The sequence below is a fragment of the Fonsecaea erecta genome (assembly GCF_001651985.1).
Source record: "Fonsecaea erecta strain CBS 125763 chromosome Unknown Scaff1, whole genome shotgun sequence".
Classification (NCBI taxonomy): domain Eukaryota; kingdom Fungi; phylum Ascomycota; class Eurotiomycetes; order Chaetothyriales; family Herpotrichiellaceae; genus Fonsecaea; species Fonsecaea erecta.
This window is the reverse complement of record NW_017387244.1, coordinates 3,081,166-3,106,358: the sequence shown is the minus strand read 5'-3', so window position 1 is coordinate 3,106,358 and position 25,193 is coordinate 3,081,166. Positions and strand designations below refer to the sequence as shown.

Below are 25,193 nucleotides of genomic sequence, written 5' to 3'. Positions count from 1 at the left end.
GACGAGATCTCATCAGAACAAGACGAGACAGCATGTTTAGAAGATACGACGTCAGGCTCAGAGGACTTACCAAAAGCATATGTATTGCTATCGAGCAGTTGCGCAGAACCGCCTCTTTGAGGTGTCAGCTCAGACCAATAATTCATTTTACAACTCCATCCAAATGATCCAAAATGATCCTTCGACAACCTTGAACCTCGCTCGTTTCTGGTCTTTCCCGCTAAGAGTCAGAAGAGAGGAGAGGAGGAAGAAGGATAGATCCGATGTTTCGGTTATCCTCAAACTAGCTGTGGCTCGATCCACCCCGTAAGTCACTGAGAGAAGATTCGGTTCCAAAGACTTCATTCGTATCAAGGAAAGCATTACGACGGAGCAGACTCCTCCCTCCTCTTTTTCTCTCCCTCTCCCTCCTTCCCCTCCTTCACACACTCTCTCGTCCTCGCTCCGTGGCCTTGATCCTTCCCTTCACTCCATGATATTTCAATCCCTTTTCTCGACGGCGTTCCGCACCTTTGCCGTAAGGCGGAGCAGCATCTGATCGCGTGCCCAGGCAGGCAGCAACTGCATGAAGCCGACCTGCAGCGAGTGGCCGATGTAGGGGGAGACCTTGGGGCTGCCGACGCCGACCTTGTCGAGGGCGGCCTTGACGAAGGTGCTGGTGCTGGGCATGGTGAAGGAGATGTCTTTCTCGGACCGGCCGGACGACGCGGTGGCGACGGTGCCAGTGGTGAAGGACATGACCTCGACATCGTGACCGCCCAGCGCCATCTCCATCTTCAGACACTTGGCCAGGCCCTCGATGTAGCACTTGACCGCCGTGTACAGCGACACGTACGGCGTCGCGAGTTCGGTGACAGCGCTGGACACGAACAGCATCAGCCCCGGTTGGCGCTGCTGCAGGCCCGGCAGCAGCAGGCGCGTTAGGTGCGTCGTGAAGCGTGCATTGACGTTGATCCAGCCGTCGCACTCCCGCGCCGAGAAGTCCGCGAACAGTTTCATGTCGAATTTTGGATCGCCTGAGCCGGCCACATTGTGCACCACCACCGTCAGGTTGAGGCCCTGCACCGCCGCGAGCACCGTCTCGTCAAAGCGCGTCTCCGGCGTCGCCGGCGTCCCTGCGTCGAGCACGAGCGTCCGGAAGCTGGTGCTGGGGTACTGCGTTTTCAGCCCGGCGACGATCTTGTCCAGCTTCGCGCCGTTGCGCCCGTGCAGGACCACGTTAAACCCACGCTGTGCGAAAGCGTTCACGAACGCCAGCCCGATCCCATCGCTGGCCCCCGTGATCAAAGCCCACGGGTCTGTTCCATGGTGGTAGCGCTGGAGTTTGGATGAATGGAGGTGGAATTGCAGCGCCGAGGCCAGCTGGTATCCAAGATAGCCAATGGTCGATGCCCCGACGATGGCACACACGTTGTAGAGAGACATGGCCACGGCGAGACTGAACTGGCAACTATGCCACTTCAAAGGCCAATGTGGTAGAGATGTAAAATATCGAGGGATAAGCTTACCTGTGAGTCATTCGGCGCAAGATAATAATATGACCAAAAAATGCCAGTTACCTCTAAAGAATTGACTGGACACAGACCATCCTTCCTGGTAAGGATGCAGCTGCAGCTGCAGCTACAAATAAAACGCGGAGGATGAGCAACTAGCTTGTTATGTAGCGTGCGAGTGCCCACGGATTGCACCAAAAAACTCCCGAAATGGGGCGTCAGAAGAAGACAAAGCCAGTTACAATTCTAGGCTGATATCCCCGACCGAAGTTTCCTCCGGGGTCCGAGCACGACATAGATTGGTTGCTCCGACAAACACGAAAGTGAGGGAGGGAGAAGGGCAAATAGATATGGAGTGACAAATCCAAGGCCATACGCTTCGCCTTGCGAAATAGCGGTCCAACTTGTGTGAGTGAATAACTCGGCCACTACGGGGTCAGAATTTGGTGCGTCGATGGTCCAAACGTCTCTCAGGCCTTGGGCATCGACATACCTTGTCGAGCAGACGCAAGGCCGTTCGTTGCATGAGCCAAAAGTCCAAGGATATCATGGTGTCCACAGGCATGCATTCATTCAAGGCCCCTCGAGTCAAAGCTCCCGGCGATGAAATATCGATAGAGAGCCTCTCACACCATGAATACGTCCACCGCATCGACACGTTTCCACATGTAAGAGTTGGCAAGCATGAGAAGAGCAAAGAAGACATGTCTTTTGTATGTATACACCGCACTATTTGTCTCATCAAGAGGTCGTAACGTCGTCGCAAGGAAGGTATCAGTCGTGTCACGACAACTGTCCAGAAATGCTTCCGCCCATTCCATAGGGGCGTCTATGCCTCCCACTGTTGTCTTTACCCTTCCCTTTCAGTGGATTATTCTTCTCCCATTCCTCGTCTGATTTGAACGCCTCCACAGCAAGTTCCAGGTTAAAATCACTGCCCTTGAGGTATAGCTGGGCGACGTTGTAGTCCGCACATTTTGTAGCGATCATCCACCTCCGCACCTTTGTCTTACGCTCTTCCTCTTCTGCATCTGGTGGTGTCGATAAAGGAGGACCGGTGTAATGAGACTTGGGAACGAGGATCCACTTGCGGGCGGCCAGGAGCTGGTCTGAATAGAGGTTATTGTGGTGTCGTAGGACAGCAATGGGCACCCTGTAGGCAAGCGACAATGACTGTAACGAGTCTTCAGATCCCACGAAATGGACTGTATCGTCGGTATCTGCTGGCGGCCCAGTGCTCTGCTCTAGGAGCCGCCTGGGGGCTATCGAATCGTTATATGAAGGCGGTGGCGATTCCGCCCTTCTCGAGCCTCCTGAGGCTGCGGTTTTGGTGTATGAGGGCGGGAGTCGAAGCCCTTCCCTAGGCAATGCAGATGGGCCGGACGATATCTGGCAGAATGGGCAGTAGGCCTGAAATCGGGGGTTCTTATACTGACATGTCGCGCATATGAACCGCGAGCAGCAATCAAGTTGTCGGTGATGCAGCGGTGACTTCTCTGACCGAGGGTCGTAGGGCACCTTTGCGTCCGAGAGGAAAGTGGCACAAGTACAGCATGAATCAGTCAGGGACATGGCGATTGTGGGGTATGTGCATTAAAAAAAAATACGTCCGTTAGGTTGGAAAAGAGGGATTGAAGATATGGATACTGGTGATGATGGTAGGGGCCATGCGGCCGAATGCGTGACGGCGCCATGTCCAGGCTCTCTAGGCTATGTCTAAGGACGCACCAGCCCTGATGGGCTATCGGGTTCGCGGGGCTCATGGGCGCTCCCAGGGGCCTAGTGAGGCTCGATAAGGGCCAAAAGTCAATGACATCAGTGGCTCGGACCGTACTAGGTAGTGCAAATCGCCGCTTTTACATGGGGTCCAAAGGGCTTCAGTGTTCAACCAGGCGAATTGAACATGTTTGCACCCAACACCACGACCACGACCACGACCACGACCACGACCACGACCAGCACAACCCCTCCTTGTTCTGTCTGTCGCCGGCCCACATGTTCAGACCTCAGCCAGTCCCAAGTCCTTAACATTTTGTCTGCTCACGGCCAAGCTGCAGCTCCCCAAAACCAATACGGTTCCATGATTGCTGATTATTCAACCTCACAAGTCCACGTAGTGGCACACCATCACCCTCGATCCGCCTCCTACAAAGATTGCTAAGACACAAAAAAAGCCTGTGGATACTCGGAACTCACATTCCATGCTTGGAGCTGCCATAGATCGAGCGCCAGCATACAGCTGTGCACCCTAATGTATAGTAGACAGCAAAGAGGTAAGACTCGAACACCATCTTTCCAAGGAGTGATCTGATTCTATTCGCAGTCACTCCCCCTGGGCATCACAACTGGAACAAGGATAACATTGACTGATCACTGCTGACCGGAGAAACTCTCAGGAGCTCGAGTTGCCAACTGACTCGGTGGCTTCTGGAACACGACGGGAAAAGAGTACGAGGAACCAATCCCGAATACGTGCGCACGTGCGCTGGCAAGAAAAGAGGTCGCCTGAGCGGCCCTCTGCGAGGCTGAAGACCCGAAATTTCGCCAACCAGATTCACCCGAAAATATCCCCAAGCTAAACCGTTGAGGGCTTCTGCAGGAGGAGAGGGAGGGCTGAAGCTATTATTCATTGCAGGCGGAAGGGAGCCTGATCATTCCGGCGCCCACCCGCAGAAAGTGGCATCTGCTTACAGTAAGTGAATACGAGCGAAGTCAGATCAAGCAACAGCCATTCTTCAATGGGTTCAGAACCTATTTCTTCCCGTGGTCGGCCAACGCGCGCAACCAATCAAATCGCTTCTGCCTGACGTTGCGCCCCTGCATGCTTGCGTGGCTTGCTTCGGTCTTTCGATACTTCCATCCACGCTCCAGCCTCCAGATTGCGCGGCAAACCCAATGAATCAGTCTGCCGATGGGCGAGATGGTAGGTCGCGACATGCAGCGTGAGGTCTCTTTGGCTCCAAATTTGGATGTCTCCGTGCTCGGCCGTTGTTGACTTGTCGAGCCTGGTGACGCTCACTTGCAGGGCTGCTGTTGCACGCGACACAAATGCCTCTAGAGCCGAATCACCATGCAGATGTCACAGAAAGAGGGCTCGAAAATCAGCTGGGTGGAGCAGCATACCTTACACTGGTAATGTTCAAATAGGCACCCGTTTGTCAATGCAAACCCTTTAATCTCCTTTGTCCTCCCCAGACCCAACACTTCTGAACCTCTACCACCAGCATCATTCACTTCTAGCTCAGCATTGACAAGGAGAACGTATCCAACGCAACATGGCTTCCTTTCCAGATGTAGAAACCGAAACTACAAACACCCTACAGGCTCGTAGGCAGCCACAGACCTCCAATAATGCGGCCAAGTCAAAAGCACCACGCAAGAAGCCAGCAGCTCAGATGCCTCGGGCAAAAAATCTCCTTTCCGAAGATCTAGGCGGAGGCCTGGCGCAAATACTTATGACCCAGGCCAGAGACATTGACTCCATGAACATCATACAGCGCCTTCAGTTCCTCAAGGGTGATGCCTTGTTGGGACCAAGATTCATCGACTTTAACCAAAGCAGCACGACCGTCGTCACCACGTCGATTTCTTCGCGAGGCATACTTTCACCAGTCCATGATGTTTGTGAGCACCAGCAATGCATATCGACCTCCATGACTGTGAGCTTCAACGACTCCAGTACGAGCCTCAATCATATTCCTACATACCCAAAAAGAAAGAACAACGACATCCACACATTCACCCTCGACGACTTCACGGCCATTTCGGCCCTGGGTTCCCTTGTCGAGCGCTTCGGCAAAGTCTCCCACATGGGGATCCTAGACCCCAGCTACCGGTTCTTCATGACCAAAGATCGTCAAGCAGCACTTTATTATAAGGTCAGGAACAATGTTGCGGTGGTCGGAGGCGATCCTCTGTGTGAACCTGCTGAGTACGATCGTCTTTTGGAAGAATTTCGACGCCTGCGTAAACGACGCCGCTGGGGCATGGTCTTTCTTGGCGCAACCGACAAATTCGCGTCATATGCGAGCAAACAGAAGTGGGTGACCATGCGCTTTGGCACCGAGCGGGTCCTCAATCCTCTCGACAACCCCGTCCTGCAAGAGAAGGAACAGAGGAGAATGATCACGCAAAACAAACAGCTCCTCGACCCCGAAAAAGGTGGAATTTCCGTCCATGCATATGCTCCGGCTCAGGGGCGCGACGAGGCTCTAGAACGGGAATTACGACAAGTGTACGACTTGTGGCGCGACTCCCGCAATCAATCCGGCCAGCCACAGGCATACATGACGGTGTTCGACCCGTTCGCTATCCCTATGCTTATGACATACCTGTACACCACGGACCAACAAGGCCAGTGCAATGGGTTCGCGGCTTTGCGAAAGATCGGCGCCAACAAGGGCTACCATATCGATCCCTACTGTGCGACCCCGACGGCGCCGAAAGGCATCACCGACCTGCTCGTCTTCTCGGCCATGTCCCTCCTCCAGCAAGCCGGCATCGGCTACCTCAGCTTCGGCTTCGAGCCGGCCTCGCAACTCGACGAAGTCACCGGCCTGTCGCGACCCACGACCGCGCTGACCAAGTCCTGCTACCGCCGCGCGTTCCGCCACCTCCCCATCGGCGGCAAGAAGGCCTACCACGACAAATTCCGCCCCGACCCGGCCCTGGACTCCGGCCTGCACATTATCTACCCGAGCGGCGCCCCGAGCCTGCAGGACGCCCTGGCCACGCTGCACTTCGCCAACGTGGAGGTGCGGGAGTTGCTGAAGCGCGAGATCTTCAGCGGGTGCGGCTGGAAACCCAAGCAGCAACAGCAGCAGCAGCAGCAGCAGCAACCCGAACAGAAGAAGGGGAGAGGAGAACCAAAGCAGCAGCAGCAGCAGACGACGACGACGACTACTCCCTGAATGACGACAACTACAACATCCATCGCAGGTGGAGAGACATTGGAATATCCTCCACCATCATGCTGGCGTGGCTCCAGGCCAGGGCAGGATTTCGCGCACGAGCTTGTCTTTCCGAGCACGACTCTTACATCCTCGGTAGGCTATCCATCTAGCCATCTATCTAATCTACTGTGTCGCTTTACCTGGTAATTTCCATAGCATAGCTCGGTGTCTCGGTTGGTTGGTTACCTTCTGTGTGTGGGCGTGTATAGAAAGGGAGCGGGCTTCCGCTGGCAATCAGAATACCTTTTTTTTAATGACGTTGAGAATTCCGGCGATGCTCCCATCAGCCGAAAGTGTCTCGTAGTATGGATTTATGGGAATAGAAAATGGTTTCATTATGGGCATCGTCATGCCATTCAATACATTGCGCTTGTCCCTCCAATGGTCCCTAAACTTCGACTTGATGTAAACTTTTCGGAGGCCTTGACCCTGATTTTCAACGAGCACATCGCATCGTAGAAAGCACATGTTCAGTTCAGAGCTACGGCGCGGCGCTGCTGACAGGCTGAAGTCAAGTTCTATTCCGTAGTTCGCCAGATTCGGCTTCGCCGTCTCTGACCTGGACCGAGGTCGACGTACTCTGTTCTCCAGGTCCTCCCATGGTGACTTCGGGCTTTGTCGGCTCTGCAGATGCAGCGTGCGTTTCACTAGCAGAGGTTTCTGCCTCGTCTCCATTTTGCCTCTGCGCCGCAGATTCGTTCTCCACGCGGCCTCTTTCTTCGACGCGACGTTGCTCTTCCCTTCTCGCTTCCTCTCGTGCTCGCACGTGACGCTCTCCCACGCCAGGGATCAAACTCGCGAGGAACAGAGCTACACTCTGCTCGACACGATATAGCATGTCTCGCCAGGGGCGTGGTTCGGGGTTCTGCTGCTCTTCGAGTCGAGCTCTTGCTTCTTGCGGAGTCATCGTTGTGGCGCCACGGACGTTAGCGGGACGTTGTGCAGTGACCGCAGTTCGAAATGTGTCTGCCGCGGGATCTCGTCGTTGAGTCGCAGCTTCTGGTGGAGGTTGCGGTGGAGGGGGTCCAATCAGATTGTCAAGATGGCGGCGAGCCGCTGCCAACAGTCGAGTGAGGGGACCATCTCGAGGCTGTAGACAGACGACTGCGGCAACAAAAATCATGATCCACCGCTTCCAGGTGCCCGGTTCGGAGAAAACAAACATGAAGAGGTAGAGGCGCAAGAAGAGCCACCCTCGGTTGATGATGAATGCGAAGAGGTCATTGTCTTCTCCATTTTGCTGTGCTTGTGCCACAGCTGCACCAGGTTGCGGCAGGTCGGGTTGAGGCTGATTAGCTCGTACTATTGCACGGATTGCATTTGGCCGACCCTGGTTATTTGCTTCTGCCTGATGAGATGCACCTGTTCGGTTTGTGCCATTCGTCTGAGATGGAAAATTTGTCACACCCCCAGCTTGTTGCGACTGGCTCGGGGGCTCCGAAGTAAATAAGCCATGGCCAGGAGCAAACAAGAACCCTTCGGGGCCGGCTGGCGACCATAGCAGCCAGGCTGTCGGATCTGGCACTCGTGGGGGACTGGGGCGATTTTGTGCGAATGACACTGGGACGTGTATGGGCGGCAACGGCATCGAAGAAAGTAAGTTGGCAGGAGGGACATAGGGCGTTTGCATAGGCAGAGGGATGCCGTTTTGTGGCGCTTGGGTGGTAGGATTCGGCTGTGGTTGGGATTGTGCAGCGGGTTGCTGTCCAGTTCCGGAGCCTGGGCCTCCTGGGCCTATGCCATTCACAGGCAACACAAAACTCATTTGTTCTGATGCCACAACCATCATGTGTTCTCCGTTCGGTCCATGCAATTCCACACCATTCAGTCGAGGCTGACCCAGTGGTACGGTCCCGGGCTGTTGTGGAGGGAGAGTTGGTATCGCATGAGGCTGGAAGCGGAGGTGTGCTTGTACTCCGGCTGGACGTCGTTGGGTCGGTGCTTGGTTGTCGAAACCATGGTTAACTAGGGGGTTCACGAAAAGGGTCTGCGGATGAGGAGCAGGCAGCACCGGGCCGGTGACAGCAACTTGACCGTTGAGGAGAGTTGGAGGTGTGCCCAGACTGGTGTGTTGTACCGCTATTCTGTGCTGAACAGATCTCAACTCAGCTCTGTTGGCTTCAATCTGCTGCTGTATGCGGACGAGCGACTCCTGAAGTCTGTTGGCTGAATTTTCTGCAGCTCTGAGGGGGCCTGTCAAGTCTGCGTGTCCGTGATGGAGGTGTATAGGGGGTGGCGGAGGAGGGTTCAGAATGGGGTTCGACGATGCCTGCGGTTGGGAAGGATTCTGCTGAGGCTGAATGACGATATGGATTGTGTACGGAAGGGTATCAGGTACAACACCGTGCTAAACAAAAGAAGCACCGGTCAGAAGTGTATCTGCCACCAATATCCTCGGTACACATACCTCTATTCTGAGGATCTCTCGTAAGTTAGCATCATTTCGGAGCAGAGGACGACCCTGGTAGATGAGTCGCTGTTCGGACGGAGACGGATGCTCAGGCAGCTCAGACTGGATTTTCTCCTTGAGCACCAATACGGTGGTATTCAGATCGAGTCTCCCCAGATGATGTGGTGGCCGCGGGTTGCCCGTAACAAGGTAGATGATTCGCAGGTTCACATGATCCGGATCCGGTAGAGCTTGATCGGGCGGCGGCGGCGGCGGCGAGCCAGAAAACGTAGACGAAGAAGAAGACGAAGAGGAAGAAGCCATGATGAGATCACAAACACATGCTGGAGAGAAGGAATACTGAATGTGTTGAGTTTTGGTGAATATGAAGAGGCCAGAAGGACAAGATCCTTTGCGCAGTCTGAGACGCGTCGTGAACGAGCCAATCAGAAGTATTGGCGACACCTGCCTGCGTCATTGTGCATTCGCAGAGAAAACTCCCACGTGACTCCCCAGATTCCAGATTCTATCTATGTTCATGGTGTCATTGCCCGTCCATTATCCTCCAACAATCCTCTTTCACTTCTGAACCCCACTGCACAAACTATGGCTGCCGCTGCTGCGCAAGTGGGCAGGTCGTGTCTCTATCGCCGGTCGATATTGCCACCCCAGCACAGACAGCTTCCCGCCGAAGCGTTCCCGTCTCGGCCTCTGCAATCCAGACCCCTCCATGTCCGTCTACCATTACAACAACGCCGGACCTTTTCGAACAGCAAGAGGCTATGGGAGGAAGAGAAGAAGAAAAGAGACCATGAGAGCTTCTCTTCCCGCCTGGGGAAAGCATGGCGGTCCACACGCATAGAATGGAAGCCGATCCCCGTTGGCTTGGGCATTGCATTTCTAGGGCTGTTTCAATTTATACGCATTCGCCAAAGAGAAGGCGCTGCCCAGGACAATGAACCCACCCCCCCAAGAGAAAGAGAATCCATCCATCAGGAGGCGGCTGGCAGGTCCAGATCATGTCCACCCTCCCCTTGAAGGCCATTTCGAGAGTCTGGGGCCGGTTCAATGAGCTCACCATCCCCTATTACCTCCGTGTCCCCGGCTTCAAGCTCTACGGCTGGATCTTTGGTGTCAATTTCGATGAGATAGCTGAACCGGACCTCCACGTCTACCCAAACCTGTCTGCTTTCTTCTACCGTGAGATAAAGCCTGGCATCCGGCCCCTTGACCCAAACCCCAATGCAGTCCTCTCACCCGCCGACGCCAGAGTCCTCCAATTCGGTACAATTGAGAACGGCGAAGTCGAACAAGTCAAGGGAATGACATATTCTGTCGACGCCCTGCTGGGGAGAATTACACCACCTTCTTCTCCCGGTACGCGAATTTCCGCACAACCAAAGGATCAGACGCCTTCAGATTCATCAGATAGCAGCACAGATGCAACATCCATCTCAGCCGACGAAGAATTCGCCAACGTCAACGGCATCTCGTACACACTTCCCAACCTGTTCTCGGGATCACAGTCTTCTTCAAGTCCAGTCCAGACTCAGGATGCCTCTATGACCTCGGCGCCATCATCTGAGGCGGCTGTCTCGGCCGACCTGGCGAGCACGCAGCCCTGGTGGTCTATCTTCTCCCAACCGGCTCGATCCTCGAACCTGTACTACGCCGTCGTCTATCTCGCGCCAGGCGACTACCATCGCTTCCACTCGCCGGTGAGCTGGGTGTGCACGGCTCGCCGCCACTTCGCGGGGGAACTATATTCCGTCAGTCCGTACGTTCAACGCACGCTTCCGGGATTGTTCACCTTGAACGAACGCGTCGTGCTGCTGGGGAGGTGGAAGTACGGCTTCTTCTCCTACGTCCCCGTGGGCGCCACGAACGTCGGCTCCATCGTGATCAACTTTGACAAGGAACTGCGCACCAACTCGCTCACCACAGACACAGAGGCGGACAGACAAGCCGCTGCCGCCGCGGAACGAGGTGAGCCGTACTCAGGCTTCAGCGAGGCCACGTACGAGAGGGCGAGCAGAGTGCTCGGTGGGCATGCCCTGCGCCGAGGTGAAGAGATGGGCGGATTCAGATTAGGGAGCAGCGTCGTCTTGGTCTTCGAGGCGCCCGCGGGCACCGAGGCGAAGCCTGGCTTCCGATGGGCGGTCGAGAAGGGACAAAAGGTGAAGATGGGCCAGGCCCTTGGATATGTCGTCGATGAGGAGTAGCAATCACTCGACTGTCAGTCGGTTAGTCGGTCGGTCACTTATCACTCTTCAGCTTAGCGTGATAGTTGTACAATAGCATCGTCGCCCAGGTCCGTGCCGCCATTCTCATTGTGTCATGCAAATATTAGCTTTCACATCCTCCTGGAGGTCAATGTAGACCATGCGCCTGTGCCTCCCTTCTTTGTGTCTGACGCAATGCTTCGGCACATAGTCACATATTTGCTGGTCTCAGGGCGTATTCTTGACCACAGTTCAACCATGGAAGTCTCGCCACTACCATGACAGGCAGATAAACGTCGCAAACAAACGATACGGAGAAAGAAAAAAGATGGTGACGCTTCCATTCATATTGAATCATCCTGATTTTAAGGGCTTTTGCCCGCCTGCTTCAACCTCTGTGCACCACCTAACTGGTCACCGCCGCCCAACACAGCACCGCCAAAACACCAACAACCACCAACACCACGACCGACACCGCCGCCTTTTCAATGGCCTGCGCCATTGCTGCGTCCCTGGGATGCACACAGCACACCACTCCCTCCTCCCCCTTCCCACCCGCCAACAACCTCGTCAAATCGGCCATGGCCGAAGTGGCCAGAGAGCCTCCCCCCCCGATCGAGCGGATCAGGGTCCACCCACCCAGCAAAAACGTCGCCACCCCGAAGACCAACAGGATTCTGCCAGCTGTACGCTGGACAGACCGAAGGTCTTCGCTGACGGCAGCCTCGTTGCCAACAAGCACAGCATGGCTGTATTCCACGCGCCCGTGCAGGAAACACCAGCCCTTCTCAAGCCATTCGCCGTCGTCCCAGAGCTGTACACGCTCAAATGGGACACGGCCCAAGTTCTCGAGGCGCAGGGCTCCCAGCATCTCAGGGGCAAGAGGGAAGGCAGGGCACCGGTCACAAGATATGACCGGGTCGGAGGTATTGAAGCTCTTCTCTAACTCCTGAAGCATCAGAGAGCGAGAGGTGCTGTTGGTTGAGGTGTGAACGCTTCCGAGACTCGAGTACTCGGATTTTGTACCGTCGGTAATCCCACCGCCAGTGCGGGTGAGGAATTGCTTGAATTTGCGTGTCACTTGGCTCGTAATTCCGGCAGGGTCATCACTGGTAGAGTAGTTACTGCTGGGAGATAGATCTCGAGCGTGTCGCAGACGGTTCAAGGTGGTTGAATCGGATGATAAATTGGCAAGGCTGCTTCCGGTGGCTAGAGTTCCATGTCGGCCGAATAAGACACCGTTGCGTTCGTGTTCATATCTATCACCAAATCTTTGGCGAAGGCGGCGACTATCTCTGAGAAAGCGAGAGATTTCGGCGTCGTTGAGTCTGTAACCACCTGTGTTGTACTGTCGAGCCGCCAGAATTTCCGCCTCTCGGCTGGAAACGTATTGTTTCCCAATTCTGTGGCGTGGAACGAGACCATGGATAGAGGGTGAACAGAAAGGGTCGAGAGCAACGGCTGATCCAGATGCTTCAGCATGTTCAACAACAAAGCCTCTGTTGCTGGCAGCGATGTTTCGAGTATTCAGAGGAAGATTTACGTTCTGAGAGTTTGCCATCGCTCTATCGCTGACGTCGACCGAGTCATCATAGACAGAAGGTATCGTAAAATTCTGATCTGCTATCGATCCTCTTGGTGTACTGTTCAAGATTGCCATGGCTTGAGGAGAGAGCAAGCTTGATGAATGGGTGTGATCTGGGATTCCTGGAAGCAACGAACTTGATGGAAGAGCAACCTCGATCCGGTGAGATGATGATAAAGTGGTAGACTGTGCAGAACGAGACTGAGAGATGAGAAGTGATGAAGATATCTGGTTGAGAGGGCGCGGTCTAAGGTGTTGTGCCTTGGCTGTAGAGGCGCCCGCAGAATCCAGACAACAGCTTCGTTCATCAGCGTCTGCGATTTGACTGGTTGTCGTCAGAGACTGTGATCCCTTGTGTGACCATTGTCTGAACCGTGAGGTTTGATCTCTGTACGGTTGTGAGCTAGGAGAACGTTGATGTTGATCTGGGTTCAGAGGACCTCTGTGTCGTTGTTGAGGGCGTGTCTTGGACTGCGTTGTGTTCGAGAGCGGATCCCAGGGTGACGCAGGGCTTCTTCTGGAGGTCAGATTGGAAGTGGACGTCTCTCCAGTTTCTCTTTTTACCAGGCGAAATCGCAGCCTCGAGGGAGTCAGAAAACCGCTTCGACTACTCTCTGGCAGCGTTACCCACTCTTCGTCGTCGTCGTCAACAGCGCCAAAGCTACCGGGGTTTCGAGGAATTTGGTCCCCTGCGCAATGTCTGTAAGATCCGAGGAATTGATTTTCCAAGTTAACATCGCCTGGTCGTGTCATTGGCGTCCAAAAGCAAGCGACATCACCTGCAAATTCGCGGTCTCTGGTGGGGTTCAATTGGTCGGGCTCAACATGTCCTCCATTTTCAATTCTGTCATCACGTATGTAAGAGGCACCGGGCCTGGAATCTGCATATTGAGAGACGATGTCGTCCAATGTGGTCGAGGCTCTGTTCCAGTCCAAGTCATGGTCGCTGTTGTCCTCTGAACTCTCAAATACTGCGCTGGACTCTTGGTGATGATCAGCCTCATGCAGAATTGCCTGAGCGGAATGGACTTCTCGGTACGGTAGGATCCTCGGTGGTGTAGAATCACCATCAATGGCCGGATCCCGATAACCATCTTCTTCGGAAGACGAGCTTGCTGGGCTGAGAGGGAAGCGGGTTGCGCTTCTATCAAACGAGACTGGCTGGAGACTGGTAGCTCTACGGCCTTGAATCTGTGCATAAGCAGAAGGCAGATCTGGATAAAGGGGTCGCGTTGTGCGTGGCTCGGGACTCGAATGACTTGTTGGAATGTCCATGCTGATGTTTTGCAGGAGAGCTGAATCTGAATGATGGGTTGATACTATTGAGGCGCGTCTAGGGCTTGATGAACAATGGCTCTGTCTCCAGACACTGCAATGTTCGATATCCAGGCCTTCTCCTTCTGGTTTGTCCCCAACTACCCGGTCTGGCTTGCAGAACTGGAGCCCAAAACTTGGAGGACGAACAAATTCGGACTTAACTCGATTCGAGAACTCTAGATCCGTGTTGGTGTTCTGCCGACTATTGTGAGATGCCTATCCTTGGAAAGGGGATTAAGAGAGAAACTCACATTTGGCAATGGCGGCGACAGACTTTTCAGTTGTTGTCTAATCAGGTCGTGTGCGCTGCTCTCGTCGGGCTGCAAAGGCGACGTTGAACCATCTGGCGAAGACTGATGGCCTACAAATCATCAGTGACTTCTCTGTCGACATCTCAAGAGAAGAACACACCGTCTTGTGAGGAGCAAGTCCGCTCAGTCTCGCAAAGCCCTGGACAAAGGATGGTCCGGCGTGGAAATGAGGTGGGTCGACACGGACTCTGGAAGTGATTGAGCGACAGACCTGTCTGCGTGTTGTCCTGATCAATGGCTGAGAGGGAGTGATGATGACCTGTCAAAATGTCTGTTTTGTCCTGGTTGCTTCGAAGAAGAGGAGTTGTTGAAGAGTCTGACAGACTGGTGGCCAACGCGAGTGGTACCGGGTCCGGCCGAATTCTGTTGTTGACAGAGGTTTCGGCTGGACTCTTTTCCAACACGACATGGCACCATGGAGCAGTATAGGAACGACCACGCTTTGTGCCATCGGGCCCTTTGCTCTTTGTACTCTCAAGGCGGTCATTTAGGCCTGCTCTGCCATTTCGTTCCCAGCAGCTCTCATTCAAGCCAACATCTTGACGCCACCTTAACTCGGCCAACTTCCAAGACATCACGCGTATTGACTACCAAATACGCAGCCACAGGAGAGCCGCAGACAGAAGGGCGACGCAGTTTGGAGAGAAGGTATGACAAACTTCGAGGGCTTTGTGGCAACAGTGTTGTTCAATCGCCACGATATGTCCACGAAAACAAGCAAGGACTTCTACAAGCCCAAACTGAGGACCAGGTGATGGGTGGATGGTTCTGGGCTAATTCTTTCAAAGTATACCAATCAATCCAAGAGCTGCATATCAGCGGTCTAGAAGTCCAACTAACAACGGCGATGAAGAGACGCAAAGAGAGAGGAGGGGAGAAAGCAGAGCTGTGGCTCCTTGCTGGCTCTCTATCCAGGCGCATTGGGAAGCTGCAATGCTGTAGCAGTTCCATCTCCATTGCGAACCAGAATCTGGCCCTGCAAATTGGGAAAGTGCGACAAAGCGGCAGACACTCACTATCTTGAACGTGCCAACGCAACTTGGGGAAGTCGCATAGGGAGACGTCTAATGGGAAGGGCATGCTTTGAAGAGCAAGGCCACAACACATTGCCATTACATATCCCTCCTTGCGAGAATTCTTCCGCCACAAGAGATAGTATTCGATGTGTATTGACACCTGGGAAAATGTAAGGTTACGTTGGAGGGCTGGAGAAATTACAGGCAGCGCCGGTCTAGCCATAATTGAAAACACCTGGTTGGGAGAAAGAGGCAAGTTCCAGCATGTGGCCATTGAAAATGGAACAAAGTACTCTTGCCCGATGCTGGTATCCTTGTCGAGACGAAATTGTCAAAGTAAATGAGACGTCGAGATTGAAGTCCGGATGGTGGACAGCAGCCTTTTCGGGCTTTCGGATGAACATATTTTCCGAACCGCAACTCTCACCATCTCAACCTCATTGATATCGCAATTCAATCACAACTTGAAAAACTTGGGAAACTTGGCCGCTCCTTGTTGCTCTCAGTACGTCGTCGGCCGAAGTTTTCGTCTTCCTTTTCTGCACCTGACGGATCATCATTGAAGACTGCATCTTGTGCAAAAGAGGCCCTTATCCCCATACAATCACAGCTTTGACAGGACACCATTGCTCTCCAGGACTGAGAGATGTCCGCGATTGATCCCGGAGATTGTCTTGCACCTGGATGAAACGAAAAGGTCTCTCAGCCACACAGGTGCTGAATGGCTTGTGACGGAGGGTTGACAACTCACCCAGCTAGACCCATTGTGAGTTTGAATTCGTCATACAGAAGCTGGATGGCCAGCTCGACCCCCTTCTGGCCGTTGTACTATATATGATTATGGTCAGCGCCGGGAGATTGCAGACATAATTCGGAGAAGAAACTCACAGCCAACCCCCAGATTGGGATTCTGCCGGCGAAGCAGAAATCGGCGCCCAAAGCCAAGGCTTTAAAGATGTCTGTCCCTCTGCGGATCCCTCCGTCGATGGCAATCTTGATCTTACCTTTCGCCACAGGGGCGCATTCGCGGAGGGCATCCAACGTCGCAGGCACACTGTCAAGTTGTCGTCCGCCGTGGTTAGAGATGACAACACCGTCCAAGCCGTACTGGATCGCAGTGACGACATCTTCCGCGGTGTAGACTGGAATAGATGGTGTCAGTCTCACAAAGCCCCTTCCTGGAGTTTTGACATACGTCCTTTTATCCACAGCTCGAGGGTGGTGTGATTTTTGACGAAAGAGATGGCTTCGTCCCAGTCCACTCCATTCTCTGTCCAAGGCCATTAGCCCGCGTGAGACGTCGCCAATAAGTGCGCCGAAGACGGCGCAGTGTGGAACGTACCATACGCCAGTTCATTGTCTCCTCCTTCCAAGTTACTCATGTCCAACCCTGGGGCAATGTTGGGATAAGTGGTGCCCTTGGGCATAGCGAAAGAGTTGCGGAATTCATTCAATCGTCGTCCCAGCATTGGCGCATCAACTGTCAAAAGGATAGCTTTGTAGCCCGCCTCTGTGCGGGTGGTTAGTCACGCCCAGAGCGCAGTCGGGGACTGGAAAACAGGATTTATCGATCATCACTTGAAGGGACCATCACATACTCTCAGCTCTCTTCAACAACTGTACAGTCAGCTCTCGACTCCTCAAAAGACTGACCTGCATCGCATAGGGGTTCGTCTTCCCTTCGGCTTGCTGGATGACGTCTTCAAGCGAGTCATTCGAGTAGGCACTGAGTCCCATGGCGACATTCAGAGCTGCACAGGCTCTTGAAGTACCCACTTCGCCCTCTGGATGAGCAAGTCGATGCATAGCCGCGGGAGAAAACCCAAATGGAAACAACACCTTGCTTCCCCATATTGTGGCGCTCGTGTCGACCATGGACACGTTGCGCAGAATGCGGGGTCGTATACGATATCTGTCGAAGGCTGCCTCATTGTCTCGAAGACTGCCGACAAGGAAGCGTTGGCTGACGTGACAAATTTCATCTGCCACAGTAGCTCAGTGTAGCAGACTCACGTTATCATATCCATAGCGCCCTCGTTGAAGTACTCTGTACATGTTATTCGACTTTGAACAAACGGAAACGTGGCTTATCTAACCTCGATACATCTTTGGTAGTTTTTTCGACGCCTTCTCTTTCAGATCTCTGATCGAGAAAACTTCGGGGTCCAGCGTCCGTCCGCGGTTCGCCATGGTAGTGTGGTCTCCAAACCCTCTGTTGAAACGATGTGGGGATTGCAGTTCTTATGCAGAGTTTTGTACAGTTCGACCGCCTCACGCGAGGGGATTCTGTAAATTTCTCGTTGTTTTAATACCTGAGGCTTCAAGAATGGTCGAGGCTTACATTGGTCCACGCCCTTCAAGTCAAGCGGAGGATGCTCCGTGTAGCTGATATTCGTGCCACAAATGGCGACGCCCCACTTGAGGACAACTCCGACATGTGCCTTCTGGGGACCGCTATCTCGGTCTAATAGTCAAGAAAGGTGAATGCTGAGTTGGCAATCACATCCAACTGCTGTCGACGGACGATTCCTGATGGACCTCTCATATGCTCTCCTTCTTGATAATCCAATAGCACGATTAGGCAGGGTCAGCGATCCTGGCCGGTTCCTGGATGAGCTCTCCGACATTCAGCATAGCTCATGGAATTTGGAGGCTATACCAACCATCTGATTCGCCATAAATGCAATGAGAATGTGCCTGAATGTAGCCTAACGTGTTATTCGACGTTGCTTCTGGCTGATGATTACAGAGGCAAAGATCGATGGAGGACTCAGGGAGTCAACTCCCCAATCCGCCTCTCTTCATCTTCTTCCCACCAGCTACCAGAAGGCTTTCTTCAATGAGAGACATTTTTAGAAAACAATAGAGCCCTACACCCATAATGTAGCTGCTTTTCTTGCCTGGCGTGTTCTCTGTCGAGTCGTTTTCACCTGTAAATCTCGGTCCCAGCCCAAATTGGTGATTAGGGTTTTCATCGATAGCGGCCGAGATCTCAGTGGGTAACTGTAGGGCCAAAATGTCTTTGCGCTTGTTTAAGTGGTCAATAAAGAATTGCAGCATGTACTGAGCAACACCCATGCACCATTCATGAACGCGACTCTGTCGATTAGCCAACCCTTGAATTGGGATGTCACAATCGGAAGTCCGAGTGTAATTCATGGGAAGAGCATCTTTCTGACCTGTTGACGCTGCTCCAGCCGATATGCATCCGTGTCAATTGCTGGCCAATGTGCCGAAACACCGTCTTCTCCGCGAGCAGTCGGCATGGCTACTTGATCGAGCTGTTGCTACTCCCAATCACCAAGCTGTCGGTCAAAGCGTGCTTAATAATGGCGGCTGATTTTGAGTCTAATGCCAACCATTTGTAGTCATCATGTATGTCAAGGAACAATAAGTGGAAAGGGGCGGACAGCCATCCACGTGACCGGTGATGGATATTTCCTCTTTCAGGGATTGGTAGTAGGAGCAGATGAGCAGAATGCTGTGTGGCACTTTGTATCGTACTGCGCATTGCTCAAGGCGCTAACCCGCAACCTCGACAAATGTAACACTGACTAGGACCCTCGTTATGGCATTGCACAAAATACCCGCGTTGCTGCAATTACTGAATATGGATCAGTGCTTGCGGGCACCTCTGGGATATAAAGGCTGGGTCCCAGTCTCGAAACCTCCTCCTTTCCCATCTCTTTTCATTTTCGACAAAATATTCCAGGATAGTGAAAATGTCGCGAACAGTCGTTTCCAAAGGAATCTTCCATGGTCTTCCGACCTTTCCAGAGTACGACGGGAAGAAATTGCGCATCATTGTGACAGGAGCGAATGGTATCTCGGGATCGGCAATGACCAAGGTGCTGAGTGAGGCTCCCGAGAGATGGGAGAGGGTTTACGCTCTGTCACGTCGCCCTCCCTCCAGCCAGACTGCGCCTGGTGTCGAGCATATCTCGGCGGATTTCCTTGAGAGCACCCCAGAACAGATTGCTCAGATTCTGAAGGACAAGAATGTTGCAGCGTAAGTCTTCTCCACCCCAGTGATCTCGCTGACGAGGTAGGGATTATGTGTACTTCGCATCATACATCCAACCACCTCCCCTCGAGGGCCGGAGCTTGTGGAGCGACATTGAAGAATCGACCAAGCAGAACATGGCCTTGTTGTCCAACTTCCTCGGTGCCCTGCCACTGGCAAACATATTTCCAAAGCGTATCCTGCTTCAGACGGGTGCAAAGTATTATGGGTTGCAGATTGGACCAACAGCGATACCGATGGAAGAAGAAGATGCTCGGCACGGAATCGAGGGGAACTTTTACTTTCCCCAGGAGGACCTCTTGGAGGAGTTTTGCAAAGACAACAACTGCAGCTGGGTGGTTACCCGGCCATGCTTTATTCTTGGCGCTGTTGAAAGCGCAGCCATGAATATATTGTGGCCTCTGTCGATTTACGCAGCCATTCAGGCCCATCTGGGACTTCCTCTCGAGTTTCCAGCGGATGTGGCGGCATGGGACGCTGTCAAGCAGCAATCGATGTCCACTTTGATCGCATACCATGCTGAGTGGGCACTTTTGACGCCCGAGGCCGGTAACAAGGCGCTCAACCAGTGCGACGATAGTGCCTTTGCCTGGGGAAAGTTCTGGCCAACACTTGCCGACTGGTACCAAACATCTGCAGGTCGACCAGCCACCAATACTGACGCGTACGCAACGATCACCATGCCATATCCGGATTCGCCTCGTGGATTTGGCGGACCAGGGATTGTGAAGGCGTCATTTAGTTTCCTTGAGTGGAGCAAGAAGCCCGAAGTGTTGAAAGCATGGGAGGAATTGAAAGCAAAGCATGGGCTCAAGTATAGCCCCTTCGGTGATAAGTCCATGGATACTTTTGGGCTCATTGATGGGGAGATCCTCGGTGGCTGGGCTAGAGTTCTCAGCATGGACCGCAATCGCAAGTTGGGGTGGCACGGCTTCGTGAGCACCAAGGAAGCCATCAAGCAGGTATTCACTGATATGGCCGACCTCAAGATGACCCCCCCTTTTCCACGGTCGACGTAGCAAGTAGGATAGAGACTGGCAACTTGTGGCTATTTTCGACATAAACTGGTCTTCCCCTAAAAGTCGAGCAGTCGAAGATCATTCCACCAATGATATCAATCTGATTGCGGAAACAGCAAGATGGAGAGAGTGTGGCGCTGCATTCTCCGAGATTCTTAAGAAACGCGGAGTGTCGCCCATTAAAGCAAATACTCTTTTTCCACACACCTGTCGGAGCTCACCATTCTTTCAATGGAGCATCTACGATAGATTGCTCTTCGTTGATGCGGCCACAGGTGTAGCGGCCAAAAAATGTGAGCGTGGCACAGACGAATGAGAAATCAGAGACTCGGGCGGTTGGCAAAAATCTGCGTTCGAACCCGACGCATATATCACGGCCTACACTACTCTGGTCGGCAACCTTGGAGGAAAGATAGTGGCCTGTGATGAATAGACGCACTTGGGAGTCTGACAGCTCTCCAATCTGCGTAACGTGTGCCAAGGCGCTAACGGCATGAGGCCCAACACCACCAGCGCTAATCCTTTAAAAGCGGGATGGAAGTGAGAATGCCAGGGGGAGAAGTCGGCGTCAGACGGATAAATTTAGAGACTCACTAACCAAATGTCTGAGCGAACGACCGAGGTGGGGCTGTCAGACAAGGCGATTTTGGCCATTCCTCATCTCATTGCCCCCTCAGTTCATCTCCCCAATCACCAAGGTTTACGCTTCGACAGACCGAACCCCGTACGGTTGCAACGGCGGCCGAGCTTTTGTTTCACAGGCCAAAATTCCCCCTGACGAGGCTCCCATCGCTCTCTCAGAGCGTGTGACGAGCCAAATAAGGAGTACGACCTACGTCAATGGGGACTCGACCAACCCGACGTCCCCACGTAGTCATGTTTTTCTGCCATCTGAGATATTGTTGTTGAGCCTCCCCTTTCACGCCCTCACATCTCCACCCCTTCATTACTATCCAACTTTGGACGTTTCTTTGTTTTCAATATAGGCCATGGCATCGTTGCTCTTAAGGTAGCGGAGGGCGGAGGATCTTCAGCTCCAAACTCTTTCCTTTTCTTTGCTCACGTCCACACTGTTGTAATGGATAATTTTCGACCCAGAGGTTATTCGCGCCTTATTCTCGGCAATCTGAAACCTCCTTATGGCTTTGCCCCTGATATCGAGTTAGAAAGCCCTCGAAATGCTCCGAGACCAATTCAGCACGAGTTTTCTCCAGATTTCGCATTGCTCGAATCCACGAATGAATCAAAGCCTGAAGAAAGAGAGCATCGGCTGAACACAAAATGGGATCCGCTCTTCTTGAGGCACTGGATCCTGGTCACCTTCGCGCTCTTTTTCGCGGCTGTTATTGCTGCCTTGCAAGTGGTGTACACCGTTTCGCAGAATAATCATGGAGTTGCGACTAGCGACAATAACGAGCATTATTTGTGGACTTACGGCCCAACAGCTTTGTTTGTGGTTGTCACTGTTCTTTGGCGTCAGGTTGACTATGCTGCAAAATCAATCCAACCCTGGGCGGAAATGGCAAAAGGCCATCAAAGAGCAGAGAACAGCCTTCTCCTGGATTATGTCACGCCGCTCCAGCTCTCATCACTCTGGACATCTTTGCGACGAGGCCACTTCGCTGTCTCGTCTAGCATTGTTGTCTTCGTTCTAATCAAGGTTATAACTGTCTTGAGCACCGGTATCTTCAGCCTCCAGTCCGTCCAAAAGAACGGAGTGCCGACCTCAATGGCCCTGAACAACACCTTTGATGGCACACAATTTCATCATGCGGAATCAGTCGACTCGAGGGCTGCGTATATCGCCTACGGTCACAAGGCCTATAATATCAGCCTGCCTGTCGGTACGACTGACCAGCACGCCGTGCAAACCTTTGCCCCCAGTGATGGACTCGTGAACGGCAGTCTCACGTATTCTGCCACGGTTGATGTTTTCAGTGCCAATCTCAGCTGCGAATCCGGGATCTTGAAGCACAACACGTCTTTTGACACACATAGTAATGCGCCGATATCTTCATACTACAACTCATCGGTGTCACTTCCGGACTGCCAGGTATTCAATGCATACCTTGATGCCCCAGATTGGTTCTATGAGCAAAACGACACCACTCATCGTTTTGGTTATCGAGCTTCACTGCAGAATGTGACTTGCTCAAACCTCCCACCCGAAGATCCTACAAGGCTCCGATTCATGATTGCCACTGCATATTCGGAGGGATTTGGCCTGAATAACAACACTTTGTTGAAGTCGTCAAACATCGTCTGCATTCCATCCTACTCAATTCACTCGGCGCTGGTTACACTCGATACCGAGGGAAACGTCCAATCCGTCAACCTGACTGGAAAACCGCGTGGCCTCATCGGACTCAGTGCCGTTGACGTCGCTAATGGAGTTCTGGCAACGACGCAACAAGCCACTACAATTTCAACCTCGACCTCGACATCACCCAATGTGGTCTTAGATGTCTTCACAACTATGATGCAACAAGATACAGCCAACTTCAAGGCCGAAGATCTCCTTGATACGGCGTATCTTAATACTACCGCGAACAGAATATACCAAAAAATCACAGCACAACTTGCAAATCTTTATTTACTTCCTGATACATCTGAAAATGCAGGGCCGGCCATAAAAGGAACCATCTCTAAGGATGAGAACCGTCTCGTTGCTAGACAAATTCCGATCAGGGTGATGCAGGGAGTCGCCGGGTTGATGGTCTTGCTCATCACTATCATCTTATTTGTTCGCCCCAGAGGCGTGGTACCAAGGAGTGTTGACTCCATTGCTGCGGTTGCCGCAATTCTTGCTCGCAGCCCAGCATTGGAGGCCCGTCTTAGAGGTTCTGGCCACCGAAGCTTGAGTGAGCTTCGTGAGATTCTGGCTCCGCACAAGTTCATGACCGTTACTGGTTATGAAGATGGAGCACGAACCTTCTCGATTCAAATGTTCACCAGCGCCGAATCAGGAATACACGGATCAGCTGTCCGCGGCGACCCGGTTCCTCGCAACATCGAATGGACTCGACCTTTCATTCTACGCAGAATTGGCATGTCCTGTACTATCCTAGCGTCCATCGCCGCTATTATTACTTTAGAGGTCCTTCTGTCACAGTCGCAAGCACATCACGGACTGGGGAGCGTCAATGACAACAGCGCAACCAGATACTCATGGTTGTATGTGCCGGTTTTGGTCTTCCTCCTGCTGGCGACTCTGTTCAACCTCATGGATTTTGAGATAGAGTTCACCGAGTCCTTTCACGCCCTGGCTAAGGCCGACTGCGACGCCAGTTCTTCAATGCTTTGGTATCCACTGAGGCACATATCGCTCCATGCCGCTTATAACGGTCTCCGGCACAGCCGGTTTGCCTTGACTGCAGCATCTTTCTCGGCTGTCCTCGCTCCCCTGCTCACCATCATCGTGTCGGGCCTATTCACCAGTAAGGCGACCACTCAGGGCATTTCTGTCCAGGTGAATGCTATGGATTGGTTTAATACGACCACGTTGATAAACACTGCCACAAATATCCCACTTCTCGTTATTGAGGGCAACATGTCATATCCTCAGTGGACCTACTCCGAAGTCGCGCTCCCCAAACTTAGTCTGGTGGACGACGACCCAAATCAGCTTGTCGGTCGAGGAGGAACCATATCCGTTGATACACCGGCGATTCGAGGAGCAGTGATATGCAATGTCGTTCCTCAGGACCGAATCATGAACACCACTATTAGTGGTGGTAACCTTGTCTCCAACATTAGTACGCCCGATGGCTGTGGGAACTCTGGCTCTATCAACGCAGGAAATACATGGCTCTACTCAGGAATGCAGGTCCCAGTAAATACGTCCGGGTACTTCGGTTCAACGTTAGTGTTGGGATTTCTTGACACTTGCCCGACGCTCGCATTGTACTACGGCCATGTTACTAACAACAAAATCGACCACTTTACTCCGGTCTTGTGCACGCAATATCTCGAACGAGTACAGGCCAATGTGAGCTTCGATCTGCCCGACTTTTCAATTTCGACTGAGCCGATGGTGCACCCTGGCTCGGCGATCAAGTTCTCCAACTACTACACTGGATTTCCCGCGCTCCAGGTGTTGAATATTACATCAACAGCTGATGAGCTTGACGATACGTTTAACGCCATGGTGTATGGACAGGATGGAACTCCGACGAATGAGCTGTTGGATGAGAACACGTTGATCACGTCATACACGCACTTGTATCGCCGGTACATGGCTCAAGTCGTGAACAGTTTCCTCCGGGCAGACTTCTCTACCCTATCCAACAACGCGACCGAGACCGTGGCTAATCCTCTGCAGGCCGTCTATATCAATCCTCGTCATTTTCGTCTTGTTCAATCGCCGCTGTCCACTCATTTGCTGGTGGGTGTTGTCGGAGCGTTATTGATCTGTGCGCTCGTAGTCTTCATTACTGTTGATATGCGCAATGTCTTGCCTAAACCTGTTGGGAGCATCGCTGCTGTGGCAAGCCTGCTCGCGGGTTCCCGTATTGTGGACCCGAAATCTGGTTTGGCGCCCCCCGGTTCTGAGTACTGGTCGGATGACGAATGGGAGAAGAGGGGTATCTGGCAGAGCGAGATGTTCAGAATGGGTTGGTGGGATAAATTCCAGCAACCGGTCGATTCGTGGAGAGGGAAAAGGACGAACAGGACAACCATGCGACCGCATGACGATCAAATCAATGAGTCCAGCGACGCTGGTAGTCTGGAACTTCCCGCATCCTTCAGAATTGATGCTCGCCCGAAAATTGGATGATTCAATTGCTGATGACTGCGATGATGGTATGAGGAACGATCATGGGACAGGATATTTGAAAATTTACACCCTCTTCAATCAAACATCT

The 25,193-nt window shown here is 52.8% G+C and overlaps 9 protein-coding genes across 9 annotated transcripts; 4 read left to right on the top strand and 5 right to left on the bottom strand.

Annotated features, from left to right (window-relative positions):
• Nucleotides 1-480: 480 nt before the first annotated feature.
• Nucleotides 481-1,425, bottom strand: AYL99_01104 (hypothetical protein; the record flags this gene model as incomplete). Its single annotated transcript, XM_018832620.1, has 1 exon — nucleotides 481-1,425. One exon carries the CDS (start codon nucleotides 1,423-1,425, stop codon nucleotides 481-483), a length of 945 nt encoding a protein of 314 aa, XP_018698499.1.
• Nucleotides 1,426-2,276: 851 nt separating this feature from the next.
• On the bottom strand, nucleotides 2,277-3,065 carry AYL99_01103 (hypothetical protein; the record flags this gene model as incomplete). The annotated part of the gene is made up of 1 exon (XM_018832619.1): nucleotides 2,277-3,065. One exon carries the CDS (start codon nucleotides 3,063-3,065, stop codon nucleotides 2,277-2,279), a length of 789 nt encoding a protein of 262 aa, XP_018698498.1.
• Nucleotides 3,066-4,768: 1,703 nt separating this feature from the next.
• On the top strand, nucleotides 4,769-6,403 carry AYL99_01102 (hypothetical protein; the record flags this gene model as incomplete). The annotated part of the gene is made up of 1 exon (XM_018832618.1): nucleotides 4,769-6,403. One exon carries the CDS (start codon nucleotides 4,769-4,771, stop codon nucleotides 6,401-6,403), a length of 1,635 nt encoding a protein of 544 aa, XP_018698497.1.
• A 553-nt stretch (nucleotides 6,404-6,956) lies between these two features.
• On the bottom strand, nucleotides 6,957-9,158 carry AYL99_01101 (hypothetical protein; the record flags this gene model as incomplete). Its single annotated transcript, XM_018832617.1, has 2 exons — nucleotides 6,957-8,792; nucleotides 8,853-9,158. The coding sequence occupies 2 exons, from the start codon at nucleotides 9,156-9,158 to the stop codon at nucleotides 6,957-6,959; spliced, it is 2,142 nt and encodes a 713-aa protein (XP_018698496.1).
• Nucleotides 9,159-9,853: 695 nt separating this feature from the next.
• Nucleotides 9,854-11,056, top strand: AYL99_01100 (phosphatidylserine decarboxylase; the record flags this gene model as incomplete). The annotated part of the gene is made up of 1 exon (XM_018832616.1): nucleotides 9,854-11,056. One exon carries the CDS (start codon nucleotides 9,854-9,856, stop codon nucleotides 11,054-11,056), a length of 1,203 nt encoding a protein of 400 aa, XP_018698495.1.
• A 406-nt stretch (nucleotides 11,057-11,462) lies between these two features.
• Nucleotides 11,463-12,716, bottom strand: AYL99_01099 (hypothetical protein; the record flags this gene model as incomplete). Its single annotated transcript, XM_018832615.1, has 1 exon — nucleotides 11,463-12,716. The coding sequence occupies one exon, from the start codon at nucleotides 12,714-12,716 to the stop codon at nucleotides 11,463-11,465; it is 1,254 nt and encodes a 417-aa protein (XP_018698494.1).
• Nucleotides 12,717-14,246: 1,530 nt separating this feature from the next.
• Nucleotides 14,247-17,475, bottom strand: AYL99_01098 (hypothetical protein; the record flags this gene model as incomplete). Its single annotated transcript, XM_018832614.1, has 9 exons — nucleotides 14,247-14,319; nucleotides 16,037-16,113; nucleotides 16,174-16,427; nucleotides 16,481-16,555; nucleotides 16,628-16,795; nucleotides 16,884-16,902; nucleotides 16,939-17,227; nucleotides 17,299-17,332; nucleotides 17,382-17,475. The coding sequence occupies 9 exons, from the start codon at nucleotides 17,473-17,475 to the stop codon at nucleotides 14,247-14,249; spliced, it is 1,083 nt and encodes a 360-aa protein (XP_018698493.1).
• A 1,532-nt stretch (nucleotides 17,476-19,007) lies between these two features.
• AYL99_01097 (hypothetical protein) lies at nucleotides 19,008-20,328 on the top strand (the record flags this gene model as incomplete). The annotated part of the gene is made up of 2 exons (XM_018832613.1): nucleotides 19,008-19,294; nucleotides 19,335-20,328. 2 exons carry the CDS (start codon nucleotides 19,008-19,010, stop codon nucleotides 20,326-20,328), a joined length of 1,281 nt encoding a protein of 426 aa, XP_018698492.1.
• Nucleotides 20,329-21,406: 1,078 nt separating this feature from the next.
• AYL99_01096 (hypothetical protein) lies at nucleotides 21,407-25,105 on the top strand (the record flags this gene model as incomplete). Its single annotated transcript, XM_018832612.1, has 1 exon — nucleotides 21,407-25,105. One exon carries the CDS (start codon nucleotides 21,407-21,409, stop codon nucleotides 25,103-25,105), a length of 3,699 nt encoding a protein of 1,232 aa, XP_018698491.1.
• Between the last annotated feature and the right edge of the window lie 88 nt (nucleotides 25,106-25,193).